At 33.1% G+C, this 11,289-nt stretch overlaps 1 protein-coding gene across 12 annotated transcripts in view; it reads left to right on the top strand.

The window, feature by feature from the left end:
- Positions 1-10,770, top strand: part of LOC128888616 (F-box/LRR-repeat protein 3-like) — a 19,537-nt gene extending 8,767 nt beyond the window's left edge. For 9 of the 12 annotated variants that reach the window (XM_054145665.1, XM_054145658.1, XM_054145663.1 and 6 more), the window contains 4 exons: positions 6,235-6,421; positions 7,081-7,300; positions 7,945-8,190; positions 9,876-10,770. In XM_054145665.1, the coding sequence (XP_054001640.1) occupies positions 6,235-6,421; positions 7,081-7,300; positions 7,945-8,190; positions 9,876-10,047 (825 nt within the window). In that variant the 3' untranslated portion in view covers positions 10,048-10,770. Of the gene's footprint in view, positions 1-3,862; positions 4,005-4,841; positions 5,420-6,234; positions 6,422-7,080; positions 7,301-7,944; positions 8,191-9,875 lie in introns of those variants that run through there. The other 3 variants (XM_054145657.1, XM_054145666.1, XM_054145654.1) reach the window with 3 other exon arrangements.
- Positions 10,771-11,289: the final 519 nt, after the last annotated feature.

Genomic DNA, 11,289 nt, shown 5'->3' with positions numbered 1-11,289 from the left:
TTTAAAACTAAATAGAACTTTCTAGCGTTCGAAGTTTTCAAGTAGTACTACGTTTTCTCTAAAAATCGACCGTTTTTACAAAATCTCGTATTTCTCGAAAACTAAGGGTGATGGAGCATTTTCACTTTCAGATTCGTATTTAGGACGAGGAACCTTATAAGAATCACCTAGTGGATATCGCGGGAAAAAATCGTGTTGGACAGTGTAATCATTCTTTTAGAAAACACAAATGGTTATTTTAATTTTATAGGAATGAGTTATATCATTACAATTATACCCACCAAGTGTCCACTATAAGTTTCAGTCCTTGACTGAACTTTACAGTCCTCCCAAACATTTTCATTTGTGTTTATCCTAACACAAATGACCATTCTTCATTTTAAAGGTAAACACTAAAACGTTTAGAGTTCGGTAGGACTGGAGCGTCGGATATTTAATTAGTGAGTAATTTATATCAACTCCCTTTCTCTTGGCGGTACACGTGAGTTGTGACGGAAAACACGTGAATGGTCTACTGGAACCAGTGACGGGTCTCACAAGTCCATGACCTCCTTTTAGAGTACGGACGTTTTATTAATCGCGTGAAATATTAAACAATTGAATCTACATTTATCGTTCAAATTACACGCGAACTTGCAAATAATTAACCCTTAATGCTACAATTTTATTTCACCTTTCACAAAAGAAATGAAAAGTGATCTTAACATCTATTGGAAGAGGTCTTCCAAAAGAGGCTTTAGAATTTTTTTTAATAACAGTACCCATCATCTTTCACGTTTAATATTAATCATTAGACTGGGGATCTTTATGCATTTATAATATGTCAAACAATGCAAAAGATATACAAAATATATGCAAAATGTATGCAAGGTATATGCTAAATATAAGTATAGGGAATGTATGTATGGATCTATAAAATAATTATATAATAACTACTTATTATTACTACATAATTATTTAATAACAATTTTTTATTGTTTTATCTATTATAATTTAAGTTACAATATCCAACAATAGTTTTTTCAATATTTTTGATTGTAAATTGATGCCTCTTATCTGTTAAAATCAATTTATACGCCGAAAAAGGGCGTTCTACATCACATGATGTTATATGAGCATATTTAAATTTATTCCAATGATGTGCCAGAACCTCTCGTTGTTCTTCAACGTGTTTACCCTTTAAAATCTTGCTTATTTTGAGTAATATATTAGAGTGTACTTTCCGTTTTAATACTAATTCCATTTTATCTATAACTTTTTCTCCATAATCACCGGGTATAATTTTTAAATTTTCTGTAACTGTAGTTACCAAATCTATAGATTCTGTTTGAGGTAATCCTATTGTTTCCAATTTCGTAATAGCTACTGATTAAGTTGGAAAATGGAGATTAACTGCAGCGTGACTCTGTCTGTTTACACATCATAGTATCATCGACTTTGTATTGTCTCTTACTGTATGTCAATACAGTATTTACCAAATCGAAATTAGAACACGTTGTCGATCGTAGCTGATCAATCTTTTAGGCACATCTATCTTATTTATTCTGGTGGACCATTAAATAATCGGATATGCATTTATGAAAAAAATATGCACAATATGCTATATGCAAAATATGCAAAATAAAAAATATATTTTTGGAATCATCTAATCATGACATTTTCTGTCCAGGTTCCATTCGTCTACTTATTTTCTATAAAAATATGCATTTCCATAAAGATTTCCATAAAGATCCGTAGTCTATTAATCATGTATGTTTTATTATAAAATAAAAGCCTAAAGCCCCTTTTCGGAATCTTTTACTTTTCAGAAAAGAACAGATTGACGTGACAATGAATTATTGTTCCTTATTCTTTAAGAGGGGAGTTTGATCTAGCAGGTCTCAAAAATCGACTTTTTATCGCTAACAAATAATCACGTGGAAAATGTTTTCACAAAATTATAGCATCAAATTCAACCTTGAAATATACATACTTAGAAGCGGTACGTACCAAGTAGACAAAACTGGAGACGGACTAGCCCAATCAGTGGCGAAGCAGGCAGCGCTCTTGTATTGTATTTGTTAGAGATTCAAATGGAATTCTTAACACACTGGGTTTACGATGCGAACGTGACTTTACATTATTTTTGAGGATACCGAGTTTTTAACCACTTAGTGTAGTAAACGTAGTCTTTCGTAATAAAATAATTTTTGGAAAAAAAAATATATCCGACTTCGAAAAACATTAAAACTGAGCTAAAAAGTATGAAATAATTCCTAGTTAAACTGCATTATACTCACCAGCTTTTGATGAACTTGGTTAAATTATTAAATACAGCATATTAAATACAATGCAACCTTCTCGGAGACGGCGCAAAATTTAAAATTACCTACATTCAAAACTACCAAACTTGGTTTAACTGTCTGTCGAAGGAACAAAAAATATCATGTTTAATTATTGCTATCATTATATCTGCGTTAGACAGCACATACATTAACACTATTCAATATCACCACTCCCACCAAATACTAGACTAAATCTACTCAGACAGTACTTCCATATAGATAGTATACACATTAATTGTATATAATACTCCCACCCCCCCCTCCCCGTCGACAAAAATACATCAAACCATCTCAAGTTACATCAAAGAATAGGAATTTTGCAATAACAATTGTTAGAAATATTAACACTTTATTTACCGGGAGCCTATTTATAGGTTTTTTAATTTCAGTATTTAGCTTTTCGAATTTATTTACTGTGTTGATGGTTGTCTACTTACAATGTTCAGTTTTTGGAAATAGACTTGGCTTTCAATGTACCTAGTAACAGTATGGAGGAATTATTGCCAGCCTAGATTGGTATATGCTACTGTAGAAGATTTTTTTTTGAATTTAAGGCTGTTTCTAAATAGCCCGGTAGGTAAAGTGTTAAGAAACTTATACATTTTTCCAAATGGAAACATCATGAAATCAGCTTTCATTAAATGTGAAGGTTTCCATCTCGATCGGTTAATTCCTTGCCGAGTTACATCAAAGAATAAGAATTTTGCAATAACGACATTATAAACAATAATAAAATTCATAAATTTTTGCAAATGTGATCATCATGAAAACCTGCCGGGCAGGAAAATGTAAGGGGTTTCATCGATTCCATCGATTTTAGGCCGAACATACGTAAAATAATAGTTTAAAATAGTACTTTTTGCGATGCAAGTGGTAAAAAATAAACCGATGTCAAATTTTTTTTGTTACGAGACCAAGTGGCAGTGATGCTCTATCAGATGTAAAAAGTTTCAATCCGATTGATCCATTCGTCTCGGAGTAATAAGCAATACAACATTTTTCGGTTTTTTGCAAAAAAAATCGGATATAAAACGACAAATCGCAAAATGTCTTGATAATAGGAGCAACTGGGAAACATCCTCTATAAGATCCAAAAGGTTTCATCCCGATTGGTCAAGCCATCGATATAATCAGAGAACAGACATAAAAAAAAAAATATACATGTCCAATTGAGTAACTTCTTTTTCGAAGTCGATTAAAAAGACATTTAAGTTCTTGCTTGACATCAATCGAAACTGTCTCATATGTATACAATGTGTAATGTATATAATATATACACATATATTCAATTAAAATTTTTGATGTCAAATTTTCTTCTTTGAACGTACCTTTATATGTAAAGTTTCAGGAAGAAAAATACATTAGATCTTAAAATGATATACATTGGAAAAAACCGTTGTTGGACCAGACTCCCCCCTTAAAGTATAATAGGAACAAATTATTTGCACGTTTACGTTCGACGGGGGGTAATTTCGCTGGAGAATGCAGGGGATCAATATTCCAACAATAATTTACGAATTTCTCTCCCCTCACGCTAGAATCCACGTGACCATTAAATGTAAGCACGTGAATAGCCTAGTGAGCTTCGGGAACGTTTGCGGAGTTCGTGACCAGTTTCTGTACACGGCAATTCTTTTACCCAGCGTCTCTCAAACTTGGGACCAAAGGACTTTAGGCTTGGTATGCTCATCTTCCTAAAATGCACCACTTCATACATATTGTATTCAGACACCTATTATTGCTTTCTTTAAGCGTTAAGGTCATCGTAAACATACTTGAAACATTGCCTTACCATGTCACACTGGCTCATACTTTTAGTACATACACCACATTTTGATTTCCCTTTCTATGTTATCAAACTATGGTACGTATATTACGATGTATACAAAATGTGTGAGCCAGTCTTACGATGTATGTGATGTATGTTTATAGTAGTGTGAACACTTGAATAAAGTGATAAGAAGCTCTTCTATGAAAAAGGTAAGTGCCTGAGCACACTTCCTATGAAATGGTGCAATGTGAGAAGATAAATAAGCATACCTAAGACTGTAGTCTATGAAAAAAGGACTTTTAATGCATACTAGTGACAGTTTCACACGTTATCATACATTAGAAAAATAGAAGATAAAAAGCATGGATATCTTGACATAAATATGTCCTTTCAAATATTGCAATATATTAGATAGTCTCCAAATTACACTATTTAATATAATTCAATTCCTATTTACCCATTTGGCAATAAGTTCGAAAGCTTGAAAGATAAATTGAAAAACATGAGTAGACAACCAACAACACAGTTAATTGGTTCCTATATACATAAAGTAGTTAACAGTAGCATTAATTCTTATCTTTCAATTTCTACATACTATACAACAAAAGCTTTATCTGTTTCCTTAAATTGAAAAACGTGAGTAGACAACCAACAACACAGTTAATTGGTTCCTATATACATAAAGTAGTTAACAGTAGCATTAATTCTTAAGGAAACAGATAAAGCTTTTGTTGTATAGTATGTAGAAATTAATGTTTGCTTAAATTAATATAATGTATGTATACTAATATAGAAAATCCTTTTTTGAGTTATAAATTGTTCCTAGATAAATTAAAGTGAAAAGTAAATAAAGTGTTAATGGTCCACCAAAAATTTGAAGGTCAGCAAACACAGAGTTTGAGAACACTGTTTCCACCAGACTCGCGTACCTCACGGTACACACTTCCCTTTAAAAGTACGCTGCACGCCATACCCAGCACGTGCACGTCCTAGTCGTCGGGTATCCGCAGTTGGGTTCCCGTGTACCCAATAACTGTTGGTTGCACAATTATTGCGTGCCTTTCCAATCGTCCTTTCGCTTTTTCTCTACACCTCCTTCGCGAAGGCCGTAGCGGCTTTCCGCGGTTTTAGCTGGACCCAGTACCCTCAGTGTACTTTTCACCTGAAGCGAACAGTCGCGCAAAGCCCGTCGAGGCTATCTGAACAGTACTCGTTCTCGACGCTCTAAAGGTTCAGTTAAGGTTCGCGCTGTTAACCCTTAGCTACGTTGGCTGAACATTGTAACATGGTTGTTCCATTGGGTTCTACTTAACTCCTAACTATGGTAAATAATTACTTGTGTGCGTTCTTCTTTTTTGTATAAAAAAAAAAAGATTCCAAAGTTTTGGTCCACTAATTTGAAATCATCTTCAGAGTTATAGAAAGTAAATCTACAAACAAAAAATATACTTATTGAAACGTAAGGAAATAAATAAAGATGAGATGTTTATGAGTAAAGGGTGTTCAGCTGCTCAAGCGACCAAGGTCACCATATTCAACTAATTAAAATTATTCTACATGACACAATCAAACGAAATTGAAGAATTGCGTTTGAGGCCCTGTGTCCAAGTTATTAATTTTTGAGAAAACGCGTAAGAGGCGCACAAGGGAATGATTTATACTACTTTCCTCGTCGTGCGTCAGCTGATGTCAAGTGACGTCAGTGCATCGGGCAGTAGTATAAGTCAGTTACGTCAGACAAGAAGAAGCCCCGGAACGTAATTTCTTAATTATTGATTTACGTCTTGTTATGACATGTTGATCACCTCTTTAAGTTTCTTATACCTGTCGCTGAACACTCTGTGTATTGATTTGTAACTACTAAGCAAAACGTTATAATAAACACTGTATATTGCTAGATAAATATTACTAGTAAATATTTTATATCTGATAATGTATAGAGAATATTGATGTTTCATTTGCATTGCTAAGCAGTGTTATCTTTCGAATTGATGTAAATTAACTAACACTTCTTTCGCGGTCTATGAGCTACATATATTTAGCACATTACGAATCTTATCGGTGGTTGCTGGTTTCACTTTTATTTTATATAATTATAGCCAGTGCCGATGATTAATATTGTTGTATCTTTGGTGTTAGATGCTGGCACTAATGGGTAACACAAAGCCTGCATTCTTGGAGATCGACAATGATAAGTTTAAGACCATCATGAAGATATCAAACGATGACTCTATCGAGCAGAAAAAGAATCATTCCGATGAGGATGAGGATTCGAAAACATTGCAACTCCTTCGAATTAAAGGATTTCCACGGTTATTACCCGAAGGTACGAAATTCATTGCTAATTCCTCGCGTAATGTGATTCTGTTTTCATTTTCCGCTTCCAAATCTTCATCTGCAAGTGTTTGATTATTAAATTAACAAGATATTAAATACGAATAATCATAGAGTAGTAATACAAATATTTAAAAACCATTGCCAATAATCCTACAAAAAGACCAATGTGTCCAACATAAAATGTCTAGCATTCTTTTCTTGTCAACTATTGCTTTCTTTTTTTTACAATTTAAATAAAATATCTTCATTCATATATTTGTTGTTCAAAGACTTTGATTTAGCACTTATTACTACACAATTGCAGACAGTTTATTTTTTAAAGCAATTTCTTCCTTTAACTTCTGTCTCCATAAATTTAGTAATATTATCCCATTTACTCCAATAAGCAACCTAACAAAGACAGTTTCTGCAAAGTTTTCTCAGAACATCCTTACATAGGATTTGCGTTTAGGAATATGAAAATTCGGTGACTTACTGTTTAGCTAAAACATTAATTGATTAACAATTAAAATTACATAAGTAATCAAGGATCAAAATTCATGCATTAAAGGGTGTGAAACTGATGGATGTTGAAATCTTTACCAAAAACATTAAGTATTCGTTCTGTTTTAAAGATGAAGAATTACCCTATTTGTAATCGTGTTTCAGGGATTCAGGCATTGGTTAATTACTGTAGATACCTACGGGAGTTATCCTTGTCCTATTCTTTCCTCAGCGACGAATTACTATTAGCATTAAGTTCCGAGAAGGAGATGCAACTGGGAACCTTGCGATTGGAAGCGCATCCAGAGACGAAACCTTTCCCTCGAATCAGCGATACAGCTTGGTTTACATTCTCGAATCACTTGCCGAACATAAATTTAGTGCTGTGAGTACACTTTATTTAATACACGCGCCACGCTTTTTCATATATCCCACATATTTAATTCTCAATTATAATAGGATTCGTTAAAAGAAAATGAAAATGCACTTGTCACAACAATTAGGAAATCATACTTCTTAAAAATTGCAATTCATGTACGATATTACCGCGTACATATATCAGATATAACATAGATATACATTTTTATTTATAACGTGACTTTGCAGTTAGATATCTTCCAATTTCCTATTCAACGATAGATACATGTGAGCACGCGATCTTCTAATTATTTTAAACGTTACTGAAATGGGAAAAAATTCATTTGAATAATAGATGATTAATACAACTAAACGTATAATGATTTATGCATAATATTTACTTGAAGGTTACTCATTAGTTCTAACATATAGTACACACTATAATTCAGATTTTTATTTTCATTTACCCAGTAAGAAATAAAAAATTATTTATCTTTTATTCATTAATTAAGATATTTACCTAGACAAGAATTTTTCTCATCTCTGGTGTATATGGAAACTACACGCGAATTAACTATTTTAGTCAGACTTTGTTTTTACACTTAAAAATAAACGAATCCTATAATTTAATTCATGGAAGTAACATAGTAATTTGTTTGTGCAACAAATTAGATTGTCTTATATGACGAACGAAGTTGATCAGAGCCCACTTTTCGCCCCATACGTTCCTATAACACATTTGTACTTTGGAGAAGCACCGTCGGAAGCAACTATGTTACGCATCAGCTGTCTGTGTCCTCGATTGATCGAGCTAGTCGTTGCTGCTTATGGACCTGAGACACTCGACCGTGCACTCCTTTCTGTTGCTCAAGGTTGCCCACGCTTAAACGCCGTTGGATTAGGCGATTGCGAAATTACGTATGTATAACAATATAGTCAGTTCTTTCTTTTTTACAAAACAAATGCTAAACAGAGGATTGTATCAATGTCTAATCCAGAGAATCTATATGCTAACTACCAAATTATTCGATACGAAACTGACTTATTCAGATAATATTGAAAACTGTCTACATAGGAACTATGCTTAACTAATACTAATATACTATTGCAAACATTTTTCAGTATATTTTATAACTCGAGAGTTATATGAGTATAAAATAAATGAATGGATGTGGTATGACGGGTAGTTCCTCTTATCACACTTCTACACATACTCCTTTGACAGTATATAATTATAAACTTCATTCCTGAGATTGTCTTAGATTGATTCTAACAATCTTAGCTATCTAGGCACTCTGATGGTGGGTTGACGATCCTCTGATAGCAATGTATCACATTCAACGTTTAATTCATGAAATTCTAACAGTCTTTTGCTTGTATAATACCCAGATAGCACAGAATCCATTTCATGTCCAATTTACGTCCGAACCTCCAACGTCCTTAAGACGTCCATGGGACGTATGTAGTACGTCCCAGGGACGCCCGCACTGACTTTCTATATTTAGAAAAATATACTTTTTTTTAAACATAACATAAATACATAACATCAATATGTAGAATAACATTTATTCAATATGTAGAACAGAATATCTTGTCCGAATATAAAATACACTATTTACAATATTATTCTCCCAGATAGCACCGGACGTTCCATGGACGTACAGAGAACGTTCTGGGAATGTCCAGCACCCGACGTCCCATGGACGTACATAAGACGTCCCTGTGCTATCTGGGTATACAGTCATTATTTAATATTCGCAACAGAATATACGTTTGCATACGTAAAACAAAATGTTTATTCAATATTAGGAATACAATATCTTTTGTAGATATGAGATGTGATATGTACATAATATACGGAACTGTTCAGAACTACCTAGTAAATCGATTCTTCTAACTTCTCAAAAAAAAGTTCAAGTCATTTAGACCAATTTCAAAAGAAGGAATTGTGTTTTAAAAGGTGTCCGAATATTAATGTGAGTCACTATATAAGCCTAAAATATGAATCAGTTCATTAAAGGCGTTCATGGGTAAGTGAGGAAGCAAGTTGCGTTATAATCGGAAACTCATGAGTTCTCGAATCCCGCCGGAGGCGTAATTAAAAATTGAAAGACGTGTTCGTCGTTTTCATGGAATCCAGTCACAAGAAATAAATACAGTAAACTAAAATCTATCAACAAATGAAAGAAAATATAGAATTAAAATTTATTTTTTTTAAATCTCAATTTTCAAAATTTATTCAACATTGTCCAAATATTCAATACACACATTTTTTAAACATAAATTTCATAACGTTCATTTCGATCGTTCGGAAAACGTTCTGGGAATGTCCCGGGGACGTCTTACGATTCAACTGGGACGTTCCACGGACGTTCACAGGACGTTCAGGGAACGTTTGGACGTCCATAGGACGTACCGAACGTCCATCACCGGACGTCCTATGGACATACACAAGACCTCCCTTTGCTATCTGGGTACTGTTTAAATATTCCAGAATCTATCTGTAAAATATGCAAGTTAGGAAGAATCGTGATTAGTACTACTTGAAAAAAATGTAATTTTACTGAATGCTGATGATAATTTCTTTTTCTTGTTACGCTCAGTTGCTCAGGATTGTTGGAATTTGTCACAGTGTGTGCGAAACGCTTGCGAATATTGTACGTTTGGGAAACGTCACTAATAGATGACTCCGACCTCGACGTAGCGAAGGTGTCGAAAAAAGTTTCATCGCTTCTTGGTCGTACGTGGGTACCTGAATATATTCCACTGTGCTGAAAGTTTGACTTTAACCAAATCAATTTGTACGATGCGTAAGCCCCAATGGCCGACAATAGTTTGCGCACATACTAAAAATGTGCGTAAGTGATAATTAGACTTAACGGATAATACCTTTTCTATTTTCTACTATAAATTAATTATGTAAGTAATTATATAATTTTGAACTGTATAGCGTAGATATTGTATACGCGTTGTAGATTTCTCAGTATTCTTAGGACTAATATTTTTAAACACAGTCGGTGAATGAGAAATTTTTGAAGACATTGTATCAGGTGAAACTTTTCATATTCTTGATACGACCTATCGTTGGCAATAGATCAACAATTATTATTAAGAAATAAAAAAACACATACAAAAATGTAATTAAGTTTTGTTATAGTTTTTGTTGATTAGTATCTTTATGTCAATATACGCGTAACCCAGTAAGTACTTTGCGCATTGGACGCGATTCCACGAAAAAGAATAAAAAAAGCCACGTATTGTAAAAATTGCTCGTGTCTGTTAATACCAAAAAATATAAACTTTATTAGATTATAATGATACCTTTTGCTTGTGGTGTATATAAAATAAAATAATACCACTACTTATTTATCAATCGTCGCTCATGGTAGATATGTATAATATACAATAATGATATAGTCTATAATGTTATTGTAATACAACAGACTATGTACATTATTTCTACATTATAACACAATAAATGATTGGGTATACTTAGTATTACGGTATCTAATAATGTTAACAATAAATGTTCTTATTACTTAAACGTTTCTTTAAATGTACGCGATTACTTCGTTTTTTACATCTTGCCGATACTATTCTAAAGATGCGAAGCGCTCAGTCTTATATCCCAGCCGATATATCCAATTTCTTATTTCTTTAAGGCCAATTAAAAACCTAACGGTTGAACAATTTCCGCTCCTTTTACAACAAACAATGATAATGTATCCAAAAATCTGTATCACCTCTCTACAAATTTTACTGCTATAACACATAATGTAACGAACAAATGTTACACTCTTATGAACATGGTAATATTTCCTGTTGTTTGAAAAGAACAATAATTTAAACAAAAAAATTTTAATTATTTGGTATTTAACAACGACGTATACTTGTCATGTCATTAATTAGGAAATGCACTAATTATTCATTGGCATCTTTAAGCAACTGTAAATGTACAAAAGAATATAAGTTAACACTTAAAAAGTAACAGAGCCCTTTGGACACATTTGACGCACT

The sequence above is a fragment of the Hylaeus anthracinus genome, unplaced genomic scaffold (assembly GCF_026225885.1).
Source record: "Hylaeus anthracinus isolate JK02 unplaced genomic scaffold, UHH_iyHylAnth1.0_haploid 11994, whole genome shotgun sequence".
NCBI lineage: Eukaryota > Metazoa > Arthropoda > Insecta > Hymenoptera > Colletidae > Hylaeus > Hylaeus anthracinus.
This window is presented reverse-complemented; position numbering and strand designations above follow the sequence as displayed.